Source organism: Temnothorax longispinosus, chromosome 1, assembly GCF_030848805.1.
Source record: "Temnothorax longispinosus isolate EJ_2023e chromosome 1, Tlon_JGU_v1, whole genome shotgun sequence".
NCBI lineage: Eukaryota > Metazoa > Arthropoda > Insecta > Hymenoptera > Formicidae > Temnothorax > Temnothorax longispinosus.
In genome coordinates, this window is record NC_092358.1 from 23,522,765 (window position 1) to 23,542,732 (window position 19,968).

The following is a 19,968-nucleotide window of genomic DNA, read 5'->3' on the forward strand; positions in this document are numbered from 1 at the left end:
TGAATAATAGAATTTTTATACGTAATGTAGGTGGAAACGTTACGTGAAAAATTATATCTTGATTTCGTTTACATTCCGCAGCCGCTTTGAAAATTTACGCAAATCTTATGCAACAAGCATAATTTAATTATAAAAAATATATGTATGCTTTCCCTTTATCTCGAAATAAGTATCTGAAGTATTTTATGTGTTTATGCACATTCCTTTATTTGCTTCGTTCTCGGTTGCATATTTGCATTCTTACTTTGACTCTCGCTTTCTAAAGTTTTCCGCAAAACGAAGACATGTTAACGATCATCGGATACTTGAGAAATTAATTTATTGTTTAATTACCTTTTTTATACTTTTATTGTTCCAACACATTTTATATCATATTTTTGAATTTATCCAAGTTTATTACAGAAAAATTAAAAAATCTACCAAATTAAGATATACATGGTTCAATGCTCGAAGATGCTTGATTGAAATAGATATAAAAATTTAAACTTTACTGGCAAAAAAATACCTTATCATATGGAAGAGAGAGAGGAAGAGGGAGAAAGCAAAATGGTTGCTCAATCATCATCGGTTAAAATGACGTTTGCATTTCGATAAAAAAACAAATCAGTAAAAGGTATCATGTGACAGATGACAGGTAGTTAGTACCTGTCATAAAATATAAAAATATTGTTTTTTTATAATTGATATTTTTTTCCATGTTTGCATATGCTTAAAATTTTACGTAAATTTTATTTAACGTTTTTAGTTAAAAGCTTGTATAAAAGAAATTTTATGTAACAATCTTCTATCAATGTTTTACAGAAATTGAATTATAATTATTCTTAAAATAAATATTATTTTTATTATTATTATAAATTTTATTTTTATTATTTTAGTATAAAAAAATAAAATAAATCTAAAGTAATATAATTTTACATAAGGCTAAAAATATTGAAAGAATTTAAAAAAGAGATTATAATTAAAATTAAAAGTCATCTAAAATTGTTTTAAATAAATAACAATTCCGTGAGAACGCTTTTAAGGTATAATATAACATTACTGTTTGTTTAATTTTCGGTTATAATATTTAATACTGCAATATTTTAAGCAGGTCATTTATTATCTTCAGGCAAAGAACCTCCGGGCGTTGGCCAATTTCCCTAAATCTGCCATTCATTTTGCTCTATTCCGTAATCAAGGTGAACCACTAATGTCAGACCGTGAAAAATAAAAACACGTATTGCCGAAATTTCGTGTAGCAATTTCACAGACAAACCTTGTTGCAAGATACTATACTTTATTTCATCGTGCCTAAACTGCCTAAGGGCATTATTTCTCACGTTTCTTGCTTAGAAACAGATCGAGAGAGTGTGAAAGGCGAATATACTTGAGTGAAGTATAAAACAAAGAAGCGAAGCTCTGTCGAAACAACAAATCAATAATTGCAAAAGCGAACCGAAGATTTCATTAGAAACCAACAGGGTGTGTCCGTGTGCCCCAAAAATAGCTTAGATTCCTAGATGGCTTCCTAGATTTCTACCAAATTGTTTAATTTAATTCTAAATATATAATGTTTAATATAGCATATCACTCAAAATTAAACATAAACTTGAAATTGCAATAATAAAAATAATATTTATTAATTTATAAAAATGTAAAATTGTATAACATAAAAAAATAATATCTATTAATTTGATAAGTAAAAAAGTACAAAATTCATATCTATTAACAAATTGGCAGAATAATATGCTTCTTCTATTAATTTTTTTTTAATTTTTCTACTAAAAAGAAATAAATTTTAGAAATATTCAAAAGAATGAAAATATTGCAAGATTTTAATATGCAGTGTGATTTAAAATAATATTTGTATCTTTGGCATAATAAATGAGTTATGAGCGCAAAAGGAAAAGAAGAAGTCGGTTGTTTCTTTACGAAAACATTTACAAAATCGATTTATTCCGTGAATTTAAAATACTACACGACGAGAGAAGCGTCTCTTGAACGGACGCTCGTCGTGATGGATTTTGCGATGCTGGGAAAAGGGTTAAGATGGAGCGGGGTGTATGTGACTTTTTTGAGGAGAATTTCATCTAGTAGTGGCCGTAGCCCTTAACGAGAACGGGAACCGTTTCTTTGACGACGACTGGATGCGGAACCGCAACTGGAACTGCGTGAGGGACCGCGACTGGAACTGGAACTGGGTGGGAGACAGCAACCTAAAAGACAAAATATTGATATTAATTGAAAATATGAAATAATTTCGGTTCTTATTATATAAATAGCTACTTTTCAAACGTTTGTTATATAACTATTGGCTATTTTTCACATTAAATGTAATTATTAAAATACAATATCTAAAATTATGGTGCTAAAGTTTGTAATGTAATTAATGTAATTAGTTAAATAATGAAAATAATACGAGTAATACGGATAAATAGCCAAATATATAAAAAGTCAATATAATTGGCTAGTTTGCATCATTACATATCTATTATTATTGTACAGCTGAAAAACAGAATACGTGATAATATGTAGATTAAATAATTGTGGCCAATATGTTCGCGTTAATTACATCGATCGAGCATATTTCAATTGTCAATTGCAATCATCGACCTATGACTTCAAGTATAATTTTAGTTTAATTACAACACAGCTGTAAAGTTATGTCCAACCAGCGCGGCGGTTGCTTGCACCTCTCTTGCGTACGTTCACCTAATCGCGTAACGCACAAATAAATGACCAAAACCGTGATTCTTATCGCAACACATTGAATCGCCAATTAATCAACGTAGACGGTAAATTAGCTATGCTGAAAACCAAGAGTACACAATGAAACTGTTAATAATCACGTCTCGAAATCGATTTCTACTTGTTGCGCTAAACAGGCAAAGAATTATAATGAGACAACACATTATAATAAGCTGAATACGTTATTGGGATGGAATAATTAAAATTTATTAGAACGTTAAAATTACGTTAAAATATTAAGAGGCAACATTTCTTATCTAGAAACCACGATATAGATCCTGATGCGAAATTTGTGGCTTCCAATTAGAATTCTTTGTCTGTCAAATCGGATTAATTTATTTTCTAATCTTTCGTCGAAATTGAAAGATTTTGGAAATGTCACGGCCAATGGAAGATTAGAATTTGTTATAATTTACCTTGACGGGGTATGGGGCAGGCACGGGCACTGGCACCTTAACGGGAACCGTGACTGGGTAAGGCTTCTCTACGGGAACCGTGATCGTCTTGGTCTGGACCACGGGGTAGGGCTGTGGCACGGGAACGGCTACTGGAACTGGGTGCGGGACGGCAACCGGAACCTAAAGATAACAAAAAATTTTATTATATGTTGAAACAAATTAGGAGAAGTTGTCCCAGTACCGAACAGTCCCCAGTACCGAATAATATATATGATATTTGCATATTTTTACTATAGAAGTGTGCAAATATTATATTGTCCGGCACTGCAGTGTGGGGCAACTTCCCCTACATAACATTTATTTACTCTTTAGTTTTCCTCATTCAAATATTTAATACAATTTTTTACTTGGCTATTTTAACTTTATATTTAATTAAAATTAATAAAAAATATAAACACCAAGTTAAAATTTAGACTCTAATTAATTAATTCAAAATTTATTTAAAATGCAACATTAAAAATTTATGTTATATAAAATTTTACTTTGTAAATTTTCTGTTTAAATTATATAATCATCAAATTTTTATAAAAGATTTTTTATTGTTATTATTTGTCGCGACACCATCGTCAAAAATTAAACTGATTAATTCGTACCTTAACGGGGTACGGGCGATCGACGGGAACCGCAATTGGCTGCGGAACCGCGTAGGGAACAGCGACGGCCTTCTCTTTGACAGCAATGGCAACACTGTGGCCACCATATCCACCATCCAATCCACCAAGGCCACTAAGACCACCAAGACTACCATATCCACCAAGACCACCATAACCACCATAACCACCAAGACTACCACCAAGTCCATAGTCACCCAGGCCGATCAGGCCACGCTTCTTGACCGTCTTCTCTTCAGCGGCGAACGCCGCAGAGATCAGCACCAGGCAGATCTGCAAAATCAAGAAAGGAACGTTAACAAAAAATCTCTAAAGATCTGTGAATGGGTCGATCGAGAAATCTGTGAAAGTTAATATTAACTCAAATATTAACTCAAACGGATAATTAAAAACTATCGCAATTCTTAATTTTCAAAATCAAGAACAACATGTCATTAAAAGATTCTTGAGTAAAAATCTAAATAATAAATGGATGAATAAATTTATCGAAATCTTTAAAAGTAACTATTATTGAGATATCTATCCAATGTAAAATTAATTATTTATAGCCATTTAAATGAGCAAACTTGAGAGAATTACTCGAGACATTGAATAATGTGCGAAATCGTGAATTATAAAGTGTAAATATGATTAATAATACAATCTAGTTTAATCATTATTGGACCAAATAACTGTAAACAAATCGATCTGCGAAACAATTAACGAATTTGATAAAGATGACAATTATCACAATCGAGACTATCGATTCAAAAGTTGGAAGGTCTTCGCACGGGATTTAAATTGCACACAAATAATAGGCTTTTCCAATTTTTAATTTTCATTTATGCTTTCTAATTTTGCAAAAAGAAACACTGTGACAAAGCACGGAAAGTGCAGAAAAATTAGATCGGCTCCTAAACTTCGATCTGATTAAGCATTATGTCCGAACGGAAATGTTCTCGGCAGAATCAAACGGATCTCAGCACTGCTTTTTTAACTTTGCTCGAAGATGTGACAGCACGTACCAGGGCCCTCATGTTGAATGATACTTTGGCGTGATACTCGCGCGTGAGTAAAATAGATCGGTTTCTGTCGTTGTCGGGCTGGAAAACCACCCTTTATATAGGGAATTGACTTTCATTTCGCGCACCCTGCGCCCCGCCAGTGGCGAGGGAAGCCAACGGCCGGTCTATCGCCACACCTACCTAGAGCCTAACACTATTTACCCACGATATACTGCACACAGATATGCGTATGTTATAACACATAATGTGCAACGATTGTATAACATGCTAAACGTGCGCGAGCCGCCAGCCGCGCCGTTATAAATGGAGCGCGCGCTTGGCCACCACTTTATGCAGATATGCGTGCGTATGTGAGCGCATTTCGATGCCACAACCTTAACGAGATCATTTTTCCACCCGTCGAGAGATCTACCTCAATCGTGATGTCACACGCGTCATTGAAAAGTCGCAGGAAACTCGTTAGCAATCAGCGTTACAAGTTACAACAGTTCTTTTCCTCGCGTACGTCGTTCGAGTTCTTCGTTACGAAATTAAATGGAATTCGATTAGACTGTTGTTTACATTATTGTTTATAAGATGTCATATTTTAAAGTATATCTTCAAACGTACATATCTTGCAATTACTATAGGATATCTTTTCTTTACCTTTAAAAGATTGAACGCGGTTTTTTTTCAACAGAAATTAAAGTCGAGGCGTAATTTAATTAAATAATTAAAATTAATTTTATATATATATATAGAGATAGAGATATCGGTATATTGCACATAGTTTTAATCTCCCTATTATGAAATATCTTTGATTTTTATAATGCAACGCGCGATCTTATATAGATACGAAGCAACGAATTTCCAACTAACGTAACGCACGCATAGCGCAGTACTAATTGTAACACGTGAATTTATTCTCGCCCGTGTCCGGCGGCTGTGTCGGTTTGCGCAAGATTGCTCAATGCTTCATTACGAGGTAAAGCAGTTAACTTGCCGCGCTAATATAAATCATGCGTTGCGAGGAACGCGCAGTGTCTTCTATTGCGGTGCACTCTATTATTACGTTATATGCGCGTACCATAAGAGATGCAAGTTGTCCATAAGGTAGCAATTCCGTGGGTATTATCATTGCCATCTGCGAGACTGATATGTTGGTTTTACGCCGGCAAAAATCACCATTAACGGCGTGAATCGTTAGCTGATTGATCTATGGCGATTTTATCCCTGTCTACCGATTGATTTATGGACAATCCCTTACTCTTGAGAAATTAATTGTTGGTTATTCTCACGTTCGCCGTAAGTCTTATTGGCGACACCTTGCATCTGCGTTTCGAAACGAGAACTTTAATCATTATTTGCGAAGGGAAATCACCTTCAACAGTCCGGGGAATAAAAGAGAAAATTATATCTTTGAATGAGCACATGGATATTTATGAGGTTTTTTGTATTTTGATAAACGGAAATTTCTTTTTGCAAATACTGGATGCAATAGTACTAGAATACAGATTTATGTTTAATAAAATCAATATTTTATTAATTTATTTTCATTTTTATACAAATTTATTTTAATTTTAAAATATTTTTTTTATATGTATAGATTACGATAAATCGTATAATGAGAAATTACATTGCATTAGTCACAAGATGGCAACAGCGAATTGTTAAATCACGCCATTACGACAAATAACATGTAACATTCCCAAGTTGATATAAGGCGATTAAGTCTGTCACATTGGCACGCAGAATGGGCCTTTTATCGTTTCACTACGCCCAAACAAACGTTTCCTGGTTTAATGTTCATTTGTCTCTCTTAGAGCACACTACAAACGCCACAAGAAGTCACTTGTATATATTTTACGAGTGGCAATTTAAATCCTCGAAGTTGTTAGCGGCATTTTTATTATTACTTACTTGCTTTTATACTTTTGTACTTTTATACTACTATTTCTTTTTCATGCACAATTTTTGCGATAATTTATCACTGCCTATTTCTTAACATATTATTTATTAATCTTAAATTATTATTCCTTAATTTTTAAATTGTCTAATTTTTTTCAGTGGTTTTTGTTAACTATGCTGTTACTATAATATTACGATGAAAACCGAATTTACATGCAGTTTGACATTAATAATAGACACTTTGAATTAATTTTTAAGAGCGCGTCTTTAAATATACTGCGCACAACTTATTATCATCGATATAATTAAATGCTAATAAATTTAGTATAAGTTATTTCACCATGACATCCGTCCTCCGACTGTCCAGAATAATTATATTCTACTATTTCTTGCCCAAAGCAAGGTTAATTTACACGTACTATTGCGTGACAACGGAATAATGATAGGGATATTGAACACGCTATTCGGAAAAGGTTCGGTTTTGCGGTCTCCTATATACGATTAACTTAGCATGTGCTTAGTTCGTGCTCATGAGATCTTTAAATAAGTGCAATTTGTAGTGGAATGTAACGATCACTCGCTTGTCCGGCTTGGGTGTCTTTGATCGGCGCGTAGTTAATTCGCTAATCTACTGCTAATTTTGATTGATCTCATTATCTGGTGCTCGCCTAAGATTGATATTGATTAATGCTTATCGTAGTATAATAGTTAGGTAACTGAATTGTCTATTAAGATGTGTATCTATGCTATTATGTACCTGTATTATTAGAAACTCGAATGAAATAAAAGAGTTTGATTATGTATTTTATTATTAGTATCTCATAAATTTAATTGTTTGTTATCAAGATTAATTAAAAATTATTCTATTAATTATTTATTATTCTTTATTAAAGAATGTTCATAAAATTATTGTCCATTATTTGCAATTTTGTTACAAGTTTTGCATTAATGGTTCGCTATAATGTACAAAATATCATGTTAAACATCAGTGTAATAGGGACTGGTTTGATAAGCCTCGTTGCGCTATTACTTACATATCACCATGTTTTTATATCAAATAACGATTACGATAAGTATACATAAGTATCGATTTATACACTTATCGTTAAGAAAATGATAGGTTTCTTTGCAGAAAAGTAAATAGATGTAAAAACTGGCGTATAATATTTTGTAAAAAAGAAAAATCCGTTATTTTACGGTATCGGCTTAACTTTCAAGGATATTCGATATTTTTATAAACTCCGCATTATTCATGAGATGTTTTATTACAAATCATTATATCCATTGCGCTATCATTTCACTCTGCATCGAACATCGATCTTTTGTAGTTTTAACCTTGGAACAAAATAATAAAATAATTATATTATATTAAAAAAATTTGTAATAAATTTGAGTTGATATTAAACTTGCAATAATTTAAGCAATTGTGCAAGCCAGGGAAAAAAAAAGAAACTGTGGATAAAGAATCGATGTAAAAATACGGTGACGTCATTTCTTGAGAAAAGCGGGTAGGCGACTTAAGCCAGTTTTATTTGTAGATTTAATTTAATACAAAAAATTTATTATTTTTTAAAGATCGGGGCCGTTTTATAATACTTACATTTTAAGAACGATAGAACAGATATAAAAACAAAAATAAAAAATGCATAAAAAAAATTGTATTATTATTGGAATTACAAGTAGAAGAGATAACATAGTTAAAAAATCTAAGCAAAATAAGGAAGAAATGATCAAAGTCGAAAATTTAACGGAATACCAAAATGAGTAACTCAAGAATTTAAATGTTTACGTTAGGCTCCATTGAGTCGAGTATTTCGAATTAGATAGTTTTTCGAATAATCATTTGAGATCTCATATTCTGGGCTACATTGATCAAATAAGTCAGTTTTCACAGGTTATCGCACTGTAGGCCTTGTACCGACGACACGTCGGATGTAAATTGCATCAACCAGCTTTTCTCGCGCGGAACCGCCCGTGCGTGAAACCAGAACCGGGCGGTTTTTCGACACGCTCGAACTCGCATTTATGTCTAACGTGGATCCGGTATAATCGATCGACGAATATCATAGACAAACGTCGAAGAGCGGTCGCGAACCTGGGTGACACACCTCCGAGCATTATTTCCGTCCGGCCAGGAGGCTGGTTCTCGATCTCGATATCACGTTACGCAATCGCGCGTACCGCCTCGGCAACGCCTTGCTGCGTAACGTCATAGCCGAGAAAATAAATAAGTTATCTTTACGCTGCGGAGAATGGAAACCGGCGACAACGGCGAATAGGTTCGATAACTCGCGAATACATAATAACTAATATATACATATATAATATTTATGAGAGAGATAACAGATTTTAAACTGTCAAGTTTCGCGACAAGTTTCGCGACGTCATTTGCGGAAAAAAAATGTGTTGACATTTAACATATTATTTATGTATTGTATTAAGCTAAGAGTTGAATGATTGGGTTCTAAAATATTAATTAAATAAGAAATTAAGTAATGAAAAATTATTTGTGATATACATCGTTATTAAATACTTATTTTTTAATCTCTTTCACAGTTTTTATTTATTTATTTTAATTTATTATCAATTTAATTTACATAACTTTTTCTTTAATTTAATATAATTAATAGGAATTAATTTTCATGTCCGTTATATTAGTTAGATAGAACTTTGAATAATGTTTTATATTGTAATTCCTCAAGTTTTACATCAGGCATCGGTAATAAAGACTCACTGTGCAAAGATCACAATTATAGTCTTTTACAACCACTTGATACAAAGTCATTACGACGTTTGCGTTTACACTTTTTATTGTAATCGATTCCTCTTTGCTTCACGCTTCTTGGTCAGGATCGAGTCGATATCATGGCGCGAAATCGGCGAAACGATACTACAACAACGTACGTACACGCGCGTGCATTACAAAAATCAAACAGGCAGGCAGGCAGGCAGGCGTGTTGCAGAACACGAACGTCATTGCTTGCTCGCTCAAGCTTCAAGAAGAATTTGCCTTAGCGATAATTATGAGTCACACGCGACAGACTCGCGGGAGATTTTGTAATGAGAGACATGTCACTGGTAATAGCCACTTCTCGCGCGGCCAGGCTGCACAAGAACGGCCGACAATGAGTCCTGCTGCTCGCTGCAATCGTCATTCGGTACTCCACATTCCCTCTATAAAAGGCCCAGCAGGAACGAGGATTTTTCTGCGGTTTCCCGGAAGTCTCAGGATACGCGGAAGCGTGGGCCTCGCGTGACAATCTCTCGCTGCAGAGACTGGAGAAAGGTCGAATTCCTTGCGGTTTTGTCTCGCAATGGCAGATAAATTGGCCAGATAAACGTAAATCTTTGAAACTATCTAATTTAATCTCACAAAATTAATAAATTTAAATAAATTTAATAAAAGTATATAAATTTTAACACTAACGCGTACATACATCAATTTTAAATCTTAACTTTATTATCCTATAACATCTACATAAAAATGCACCTATATACAAATTAATAAAAACGAAAGTAAATAATGTCGGGGCATAAATAAATCAGGTTTATTATTCAGGTTATTTATTCAGGTCGGTTGGCTTTTTTTCCACAAGATTTTGCCGCTTGCCTCCGTTATACATTCGGCAAGAGCGACTTTTGGTATTGCGGATAAAAAAGGCGTGAGCGCATTACTTTCGGCGATCGGATCGACGTGTATGTAACGTAACAAACGACGGACCCGATCCTGTGTCTCGCACTTACGTAAGATGCAGATCTTGATATAAGTGCAATACGGTTGCAGTTTTCACCGGCCGGGTCGCAAGAAAGTGAGAGTCACAGTAATGGGATTTGTAAAACCTTATAATTTTTAAAATTGTATCAAAGAGAAAAGAAACTGATCACAGAGAGAGAGAGAGAGAGAGAGAGGCCAAGAACTCCGAGAAACTTACAAAGTTATAGTAATTAAAAAAAATCGGAGAAGCCGATAAAAGCTCACTTCAGTCAGCCAAATCAAGAATCGTGATAAAAAGTGACACAGAAAATAAATGCATCTCTAGATAAATTTTTAATATCTCGTAATTTTTTAAATTGCTTCAGAAAATTAATAGGTGTATGCACGTGCACGTGCACGTATATTATATGTGTATCAATAAATTTTGCTTCGACTTTTTATTCGACCTAACTGACTATTTTTATTAATTATAATCGTCACGACAATACGACCATTATTAGTTTTGGTCAATTATAATCGTCACGACGTTTCGACCATGGGTTTTGGTCCTCCTTAATCGATGCAGCTTTGATGCTGATACGTATAAAGCAACCTATTTAAAATCACTGGTAAAGAATTTTTTAAATGTGAATAGCACTTATATAATAAACGAGAAATCTCTTGAGAAAAATTTTAAAACAATAGCTCAATTCGTTTTCTTCTACATCAAGAACGATTACCGTTCTTTCTATTATTCTTCTTTTCTTTTTACTTTAACGGTCTTTCTCCGCTCGAGCGGTGCTCCTTTGTATTTCGACGTGGACGTGCAGCGCATGGACACCCCGTTGCACTGCACTCTGTCGCGATGATGCAACTGCAACGGCGCATTCACGCATTCTTCGCAAGGACTCCGAGAGCGGGGCGTGGTTGTGGTTGCGATCGACCAACCGACTGGCTTATCTTCCACGAGGAATCGCACGTACTTACGCACGTGTGCACGCGCTTATTTTCGGCGTGATCTGTTTTTAGCCGGGAGAAAAATTATGTTACACACACTCGGCGAAATCGTGTCGCGTAACGAGGCACTTTTAAATTCGTAAATGAAAAAAGCGCACTTCAGAACGGGGAACAATGCCATTTTATATTTGTGGGGATGAGTTTATACATTACGTTTTTTTCACGCAACAAGAATACACGAAATCATAGAACGTATCTCTGAATTTTTTAATGATAAAGAATTGTGTAACATAATTAAAAGCCACATTTTTTATATTTTAATAACCATAATAATGTGGAAATATGTGGAAGATGTAAATCACTCGTTAAATCTTTTCCTTGTTTTAATATTTTGGATTAAATGCCATTCAATATCAGACGAATATATGTAATATCTATATTTAATTTTCGAAAAGCAGAGAAAATAATTGCGAGCAACTTCCACAGTCGGTCGTAGGAAGGAAATAGAAATACATATTCGATGCTGCCTCGGTAAATCAACGGCGTTTATAAATGTAAATAAACGCGCAACATATTATACGAGAAAGTTGCACGAGTTATACTACCGACGATGTTTTCAATCTCAAAGCGAATCAAAACATATACGCGCAGGACACGCCGCTCTCTCGCTAGGTCACTAAATTTTCCGCGTAAAAAGAGATGACGTGCCGTGACATCACCGCCCCGAATTTAATCGCCCGCCAGTTCGCGCGGTACCTTCCGGGAGATTAGACGCCTTGTAAATATCGCTGTGCGTTCTGCGTTCGCGCGTGTATATTTTTATCCGATCGACGTACTTTCCTGTATACGGACACCTTTTGACCGCTGAATCGTCAGCGACGGATTTACATCGACATTTATTAATACGGCTGTCTCGACGATCGGTTAATACAACGCATAAATCGCGCCGACGACGGAATCATGGTAAGTTCCGTGAAGTTGGCGTCAAGCGATTGCGCGATCCAATTCAAATCTCATTTGTCAGTATTGAGACGAAATTAAATAAATCAAATCTGACGATTAAAACTCTCCATTAATATCTCGATTAATGTCGTGACGATGCTTCGATATTTTTTTTATCGTAATTTTCGTGATCCTAATTAATTTAATTAGTATATCGCGCGCCGGGGGAGAAACTTAGCGGTGACGCGCGGAGCGCGCGAAACGGGTCGCGGGCGATCACGTGACCGCCGAAATTTTCTAATACGCCGTGTCCGGTCAGTTTGCGTCGCGCGTCCCCGGTGATTAGACGAGTCGCGGAGTCGCGCGCGGGGGTGCCGACTCGCGGTGCGCGCCTTTTCCGCCCGCGTCGTTAATTCGGGAGTGCCGTAACCGCCCGACGGAGACGGACGGCGATAGCCGGCCCCGAGTCACCCGCGCGATCTACGCGGCTGTCCGGACGATCCTCGACCACTGATCCGTGTCGGCTCCACTTCCGTCTACTCCGTCGTCTCGCCGGACTTCGTTTCCGCAATCGTCGCCTGTCCCGCTTATCGCGAGTGCCCCCCAGCATCGAGAGGAGCATATCGAGGAGTATCTTGGAGCATCGAGGACGAGAGGTATCGAAACGGATGATTTATTTAGATCTTGTTACGGCCGTTAACGGACAACGCTACGTTTGACACCAGTGGTGCAGTAGCTTCCCGGGATCTCGCGACGCCGATCGAGGTTAGGAAGCGTCGATCGAATCGATTCGTGTCGAACGGTAACGCGCGAATATCGGGAGTGCCGAATGAGTTTACGCGCGGACGGTCGTTTTAACGTTGATTCGCGAGTTGATACGCTATCGCGCGTGTTCATTTTGAATCGATATCGATCCAGCGATGTCGTATTTTGACAACGGGGGTCGCGTATCGCGCGTTACTCGGGAATGTGCATCGCGGGTGCATCGACGAACACTGAAGGAGTATCGGAGCGTTCGGAGCATCGAAGGAGAAGGGTCAGAGATTGCTGCTCGTCTGCGTCGGTTTCAGCGATTGGTGAGTGACCAATGTCTTTTATATTCAACCCTTAACTCGAAACATTTATTTCTGAGACTTGACGATTTGATAGTTTATGATAGTTCAAAGCTTGCACGGTAAACGTACTTCACTTTTTGATAGGATTATGAAAAATACAATGCTAGATAATACACTGCACAATAAATTAATTAATCAAATTAGTTATTATCACTACCTATTTTAATTATTGTTATTGTATTTCTGAAATTGTCTAAAATGCATTTAAAAAAATAAGAAGTAGTTACATGTTCAATTTTTATTATTATCTATGCATGTAATTGTGGTAATATAAAAAAATATCTCAAAAATTACACGTTTTCAAGTATTTACTTGTAAAGGTTTTGATTTGAGGGTTAATTATTTTTATAATTTATAAATAAAAAGTATGGATGATGAGAGAGAGAGAGGGAGAGAGAAAAGGCGGAATAGCGGCGCAACAATTATTCTTATTGAACAATGGTACAATAAACAAACTAAATTTTTAAAAATTATTAATTATTATTTTGAAAGAGAGAAAAATTTGCAAGTTTGGACGTTCATCCGTGAACTAAATAAACCAATATTCTCGATAACGATGCTGATAAATGCGCCGGTATATCCGCGTTGAAAAGACGTTCACGCAAATTAAGCTTATACGAAAGTGTGAGTTATCGTCAACGGATAAACCCGGCGACAATCGTTAAGTATGCTCGATCAGAGTGGAAATATATGAGTATGTTAGGCTTTAATACGGATCGCGTTGTGGGCGCCCGATCGAAAGTGCCGTTGCATAATGTCGGGAAAATTCAATGGAACGTCTCGCAAATGTGGCTCGTTGCGTGGCTTAAGTGTCGCCGGTGTCTTGCGACAAGTATTATACGCGTCGTTTCATTACGTTACGTGGTAACGGGAAAATTATTACGGCGGAGCGTTGCGAGCCCGCCGCCGCCGCCGCCGATATTTGCTCTCGAATTCCTCTTCGCCGCGGTGCAGCAATAATCTACGCGCGCGTTTTCGGAAGCGAAACTGGTGATTATTCGTAAAAGGCGTTTCGTAATTATTCGTATAAAAGTTGAGAGAGCTGTCTTTCGCGAAATGAAATACGCCCCGCGTGATTGCTTCGCGGATAATTGCTCGTGCGGTTTGAAAAATATTATCGCGGAGCACACGCGCTGGATAATGTTTTATTGCATTGTTTGGAATACAGTAAATTAACTACACACATGTAAAAAGAGAATTTACAGTTTCATTCATGAAAAATAACACAAATTAATTATTTATATTATAAAAATATAAGAATAATTATTCTTTTCCTTCGAAATTGTTAATCTTTATGTGCATTATATGAAATTGTTTGTTAGATATATATAATAATTTCACGTGTCATTATATAATGTATCAATTTCATGATTTTAATTTAACCGTTGTTTTATATTAATACGAAAATTTAAACTGTGTGTAATTTTATTTATCTGTGTCTCGTTTATCGGAACTTTTGGAGAAGTAATTTTAGGTGCCGCGATTAAAGAGTGAAACAAAATTCAGGCTATTAATAGTGCTTCTTGCGCTTCTTCTCGTGTACATCTGTTGCACTGTACCTCGCGAGCATTTCCGAGTTACTCGACGCAGGTTTGATGCGAATAATCAACACTCGTTCACGGGATAATGCTAGTCTGACACATATCTGCGTTACGCGAGACGTACATTCATATATCACTATAACGTCGATTATTTCACGGGCGTCTCGCTACATGAGATACGACAACGCGACGTGAACGATATCGATCACTTAACAATGATATTCGCGTAAATCAAAGGTGGCGCGTGGCTCGTGCCACGAAGCTGTCGATCCGCCTTTTATCAGCAGTCCGCCATTAAGAAGGTGGAACCTGCTAATGGCCTCGAGTGCAGGCTACGGAGTGGCCAGCTCGAGGGGGGGTCACAATATAGCGCGACGAACAATAGCAAGGTCGGGCGCTGTGCAAGATCGAGGTGAGTCGTTACGTTAATTTACGCTACTATACCCGGCCGTGGCAGAGAACTTATTGCGGTAGGTCGCGGGCGTCGAAGATTAGCTCCTTCGTTTTCTCTCTCCGTCTCTCACTCTCTTTGACACGAGAACAGCTGCGGGGTATTCCCCGCTCACAGGTAATTCCCCCTTCGGCTCTCTCGGTTATATATGCGACCGCTGTCTGTCGGCGTCTTGATTGACTCAGCGAGGCTTAGCCTGGGGGGCGGGTAACGCTAACAAATTGCGTTAACGTGAGGTAGGTGATCATGTCTAATTGAATTTTCCTGCGACGTCAGATCGTATTCAACTCATTCGTGTCATTTGATCTCCGTGTCATTGTCTTTGACGCCGCCGAAATATTTGTCAACGCAAATTAGACCTCTCGCGATGAATGTTTGCATATTAAAATTGATGATGCATTATTAATGAATATTTTTGTGATTGATAAACATTTTTTAAACTTGGTATACTACAGTTTTGGTAACATTGTACGAATGTTACACAATCAGGTAAGAGAGGAAAAGCATGGCATATTATGAATGTTTCCCTGGAAAATTGAGAAGAAAAGTTTTTAATTCTTTTACTGGCATATCTCATCTAAACATCTTAAAATGTTACATATTTTAGAAAGCTTTCTAAAGAAAATATAAAGGTCGTATTATTCGATTCAAATATACTATCTCCATAAAATTTTTTAATGAAAAATAGATAAAAAACTGAAAATCTCTTGCAACACTGATACTTGCGTTTTTACGAAATCTACGCAATATTGTGCATCAACGAGCGTGTGGGAGCTGCGAAATCTCACGCATGCGAGGTTAAACCGTTCCGATCAATTAAGCAGAAAAGTAGCCCCGGCCAGGATGCCTACGATTAAGTCTTGCGATACTAATCTCAATCGGTCGTTAGTCGATTTCTATTTTCCCGCGATCGTGATAGCGCCGACAACGCGGACTAGTTTTGCGATTCACAGAGACGCCGGTACTTATTTGTGGTGATTATTACATGAATATACCCCCCATTGGATTATCATATATTCTTATTAATATAATACAGATATGATGTAACGATAAAATGCAAATTTGTTGCATTTTTATGCTTGCGAAACTAGAATATGTATATGAAAAATTATATTTTATCTATTGCTAATAACTACTCTCATGTAATAAATCTGCTAAGATAGACTTCCTTGTCGTTTCAAAGCCAAATCAACCAACAAGATGTTTCAGACTCGATAAAAAGAGATCAAATAAGATCTTCGTAAAATAGTCTACATAAATTAAATAAAAAAAGATTTTATTAATTATCAATAAATAAATCGTACACATTATGCCACTTTTTAATTTAACATAGATTTAAAAATATATTCTGTTTTTTGAAATCTACAACCTTTTGATATACATATTTTTCTAACTCTTTGAATCTGTCGTTGGCAGGTAATATACACTCATTTAATTGTACACGCGTCGTAAACGTAGAAAGGACTTGTTGACGTTGGCGGTAATCAATTAAAGTACATTTTACTGCGTAGAATATGATTGTATTATTAATATATATTTTTCTCTTTTTAATATTTAATATATTACATATTTGCAAAGAAAAACGATCTGATTAATCTGCTGTATTAAGCTTGCTCTCTTCTTCTCGATGTTTTTAAAAATAAAATTAGATATACATTTACGCTAGAAAAAAGAGATAGGGAAGCAGACGTTAATAATTATTCAAATTGATGAGACGTTAATAATTATTCGAATTAACAGGAAGTTAGGAATTAAATGAAAAATGTTTAGCGCTTGCTAAGATTTTACCGATTATTTTACTGGTAATTATCGAAGTATTGTAACTGATAATCAAATATTTCAAGCTAAACCAGTAGCTATATAAATCGTTTATTACGTTTCGTTTATTGTGTTGTTATTCGAACGTGTATCAAGCGAAATCGATTTCGATATTAAGCGAAGTTTAGCAGCTCGATATCTGCGACTGTTTATTACTTCATGCTATAATTCTGTTTACGCGGTTGACCTCCCACAAATGATATGTGGATTATGCGCTGTTGCAATCAGATATACTTGTCTCAATTTTCACGCGTGAGACCTATTACAAGTTCGGTGCCGCAAATGCTGATTTGCATATCGCGTGCAATTTTTCGGAAATCTGCGCAGCGGCCGTGAAATTTTTGAAATGCTTTATGCGCGTCTTATCTTATTATACATTTATTAAAAATTATTATTGAATATGACAACAAAAACAAACGACTAAACATATTAAATAATAAAATAAAAGACAAATATGAAGTTAATATAAGAAATAGATAAATATAGTTCGAAATAAATAAATAAAAATGTATCTTATAAGATACATATATGTATCTCGTGTTTAAATTTATGAAAGAGAATAGCTGTTATAAAAATTTTTCCATTCTTTATTATAATTTTCTTCACTTTCCCATTATAAATTTTAAAATTGACAATATATTATTTCGAAACTAGAAACTTGCGTGAAAAAAATTTATTTCTCAATTTTACTTTTGCACGATGACCCGTCCGATATTCGCAAACCGTTACAACATTATCGTTCTATTGCAAATGTATGATATACAAACGCGATATCGACTGCATCCGCGCGGAATCTGGTGAAGGGTGCACTTAAGAAACAGAAGCGACCGGGTTCGTTAATCATTGCAATGTGCAACTACCTTGCGAGCAAGTAACACGTGCATGTATGCGAATACAAGCGTGAGAGGCGAGTATCGTCAGAACTTTCCGATATATCGCAATGAAAGATTTCGCTGCGTAGCATGTCTCGTTTAGTCTGGAAATTAATGTGTCTCTTGTTTTTATTTTTTAATCATAAATAAGGCACAGATATATAACATAACAGATTTCTCTAATATTTTTAGACTATTTAAATATATCTGTGGAGTGTTATTCAGGAATTTAATCCAGCTTTCCAAAAAGACTAATTGTAAGCTCTAGAGCTTAATCTATAATATTAATCTTTTTTTCTTTTTAGAAAATTAAAATGATTTTTTTTAATTTGCAATTTTATAATATATATTATGATTTCATAATTTTTCTAACCCTTTTTTGATATGCGTAAATATTTAATATATTTTACTAATGTAATCATAATTAAATTAATGATTACAGAGAAGAAAATGTTTCTCTCTCACTCTTCTCGTTCCTTTCGTCCGGAAATATTGCGCAAATATTTTCCTCCGCGCCGGATGTCGGTCGGAATTTCGAGCGTGTACTCGGGAACGACGGAGAACAGGAAAAGCGAGCTTGCTCAAGCGGAAGGGGGAAAAGGGGGGCTTTCACGAGAGCTGTTTCCCTTTCGCCCTTCGCCGTTCTCGCACTCACGATAAAAAAATTCCAGTTCCGCAATTGCACCAACCTGACGCTGTTGATCGTGGCTGCTTTCTGAGCGATTGTCATAATGAAAATCGAATATTGTAGCGCAGGGGGTTAGGATCGATTTTCCTTTTAACCGTGAATTCTATTGCGGTATCCATAATACCGTAAGGAATATCGATGTTTTATCGAATTCTTTGCGAAGAATGTGGAAATAATAAAAGAGCGAGTAAAAGAACCAGAGAAATAATGAAGAAAATATTGAAAGTAGTTTAATTTTAATTTTCAATTTGAGTCATTTAATTCGGATAAGAAAATAAGACAGACGCAGCAATATTGATTTGCGCTATTTAATACATTATTAATTTACTTCCTCTTTTCTGCTTACCTCATAGATAAATCGGATTATAGGCGGATTATAATATGAATCCGATTATATAGAATTGGAAAAAAAAAAAACAAAATAAACCGTTGAAGAATTATTTGATGAGTTTATCCACCAATATTTTATCTGTTAACTACTACAAACACAATAGCTAATATAATAATAGTGTCTGAAAAATAAGTTAATTTAAAAAACATCTATATTATCTATTTAACGTTAAATAATAGAATTATATAGGTATGTATAAGAGTTGCTTTTGAAGGATTATTTAGCATTTTATCTATTATAGCTTTGTATATTTGTAAATCTGATTATTAGGCAGTTTAAACCCTTTAAAGTTTAGAGATATAATTCTTTGGAGTCTTGAATGCCCATCAGTTTGTGGATGAGCCTTAAAGATTGCTCTCAGTGGTAATTATACATACCTTAGCGATGGTAAATATACATGCGAGTATATATTGCTCTTTCTGATGTAATACCAATCTTATTAAACGCGCATTAAACGCACATACGGTATATAGAATCTGGGTCGTTTCGCTCTAGAAGCAGCCGACCGCTCGCGTCATCGATTTACTCGATGCACTCTTGCGTCTTTTTTTTCCTTTCGATCTTGTTCCCACGTGTAACTAACGACTTAAGGGTAGTTTAACACCTTTCATTAATCTTATAGAAAATCTCAGAACGCGCAGTTTTAATATAAATTTAATAACAGGAAGTAATTAGAAATGTCATTTTTATTTTATCTTTTTTTTTAAATAAATATGCAAAATAATGAAAAATAATGTTTATTTTGCACTCGTATATATGAATTTTTTATTTATATGAGAAATGAGATGAAAAATATGTGAAAACTCAACGAA

At 35.4% G+C, this 19,968-nt stretch overlaps 1 protein-coding gene across 2 annotated transcripts; it reads right to left on the reverse strand.

Annotated features, from left to right (window-relative positions):
• Positions 1-1,899: 1,899 nt before the first annotated feature.
• Positions 1,900-9,487, reverse strand: LOC139810317 (uncharacterized). Of its 2 annotated transcripts, none has more exons than XM_071773742.1 (4): positions 9,422-9,487; positions 3,779-4,069; positions 3,144-3,305; positions 1,900-2,195 (listed from the first exon to the last, which is right to left on the reverse strand). In XM_071773742.1, the coding sequence occupies exons 1-4, from the start codon at positions 9,470-9,472 to the stop codon at positions 2,070-2,072; spliced, it is 630 nt and encodes a 209-aa protein (XP_071629843.1). In that variant the 5' UTR covers positions 9,473-9,487; the 3' UTR covers positions 1,900-2,069. The 2 variants fall into 2 exon arrangements, with proteins under 2 accessions (XP_071629843.1, XP_071629848.1); XM_071773747.1 differs by lacking the exon at positions 9,422-9,487 and adding an exon at positions 4,801-4,907.
• Between the last annotated feature and the right edge of the window lie 10,481 nt (positions 9,488-19,968).

What these genes read in the sequence shown, in the direction of transcription:
- LOC139810317 (XM_071773742.1), bottom strand. Translation starts at nt 9,472, where the DNA reads ATGACTTTGTATCAAGTGGTTGTAAAAGACTATAATTGTGATCTTTGC. An exon ending in ATCGCCCGTACCCCGTTAAG is followed by an intron (nt 3,306 to 3,778) that starts GTACGAATTAAT and finishes TGTTATCTTTAG; the next exon opens with GTTCCGGTTGCCGTCCCGCA. An exon ending in CTGCCCCATACCCCGTCAAG is followed by an intron (nt 2,196 to 3,143) that starts GTAAATTATAAC and finishes TTTGTCTTTTAG; the next exon opens with GTTGCTGTCTCCCACCCAGT.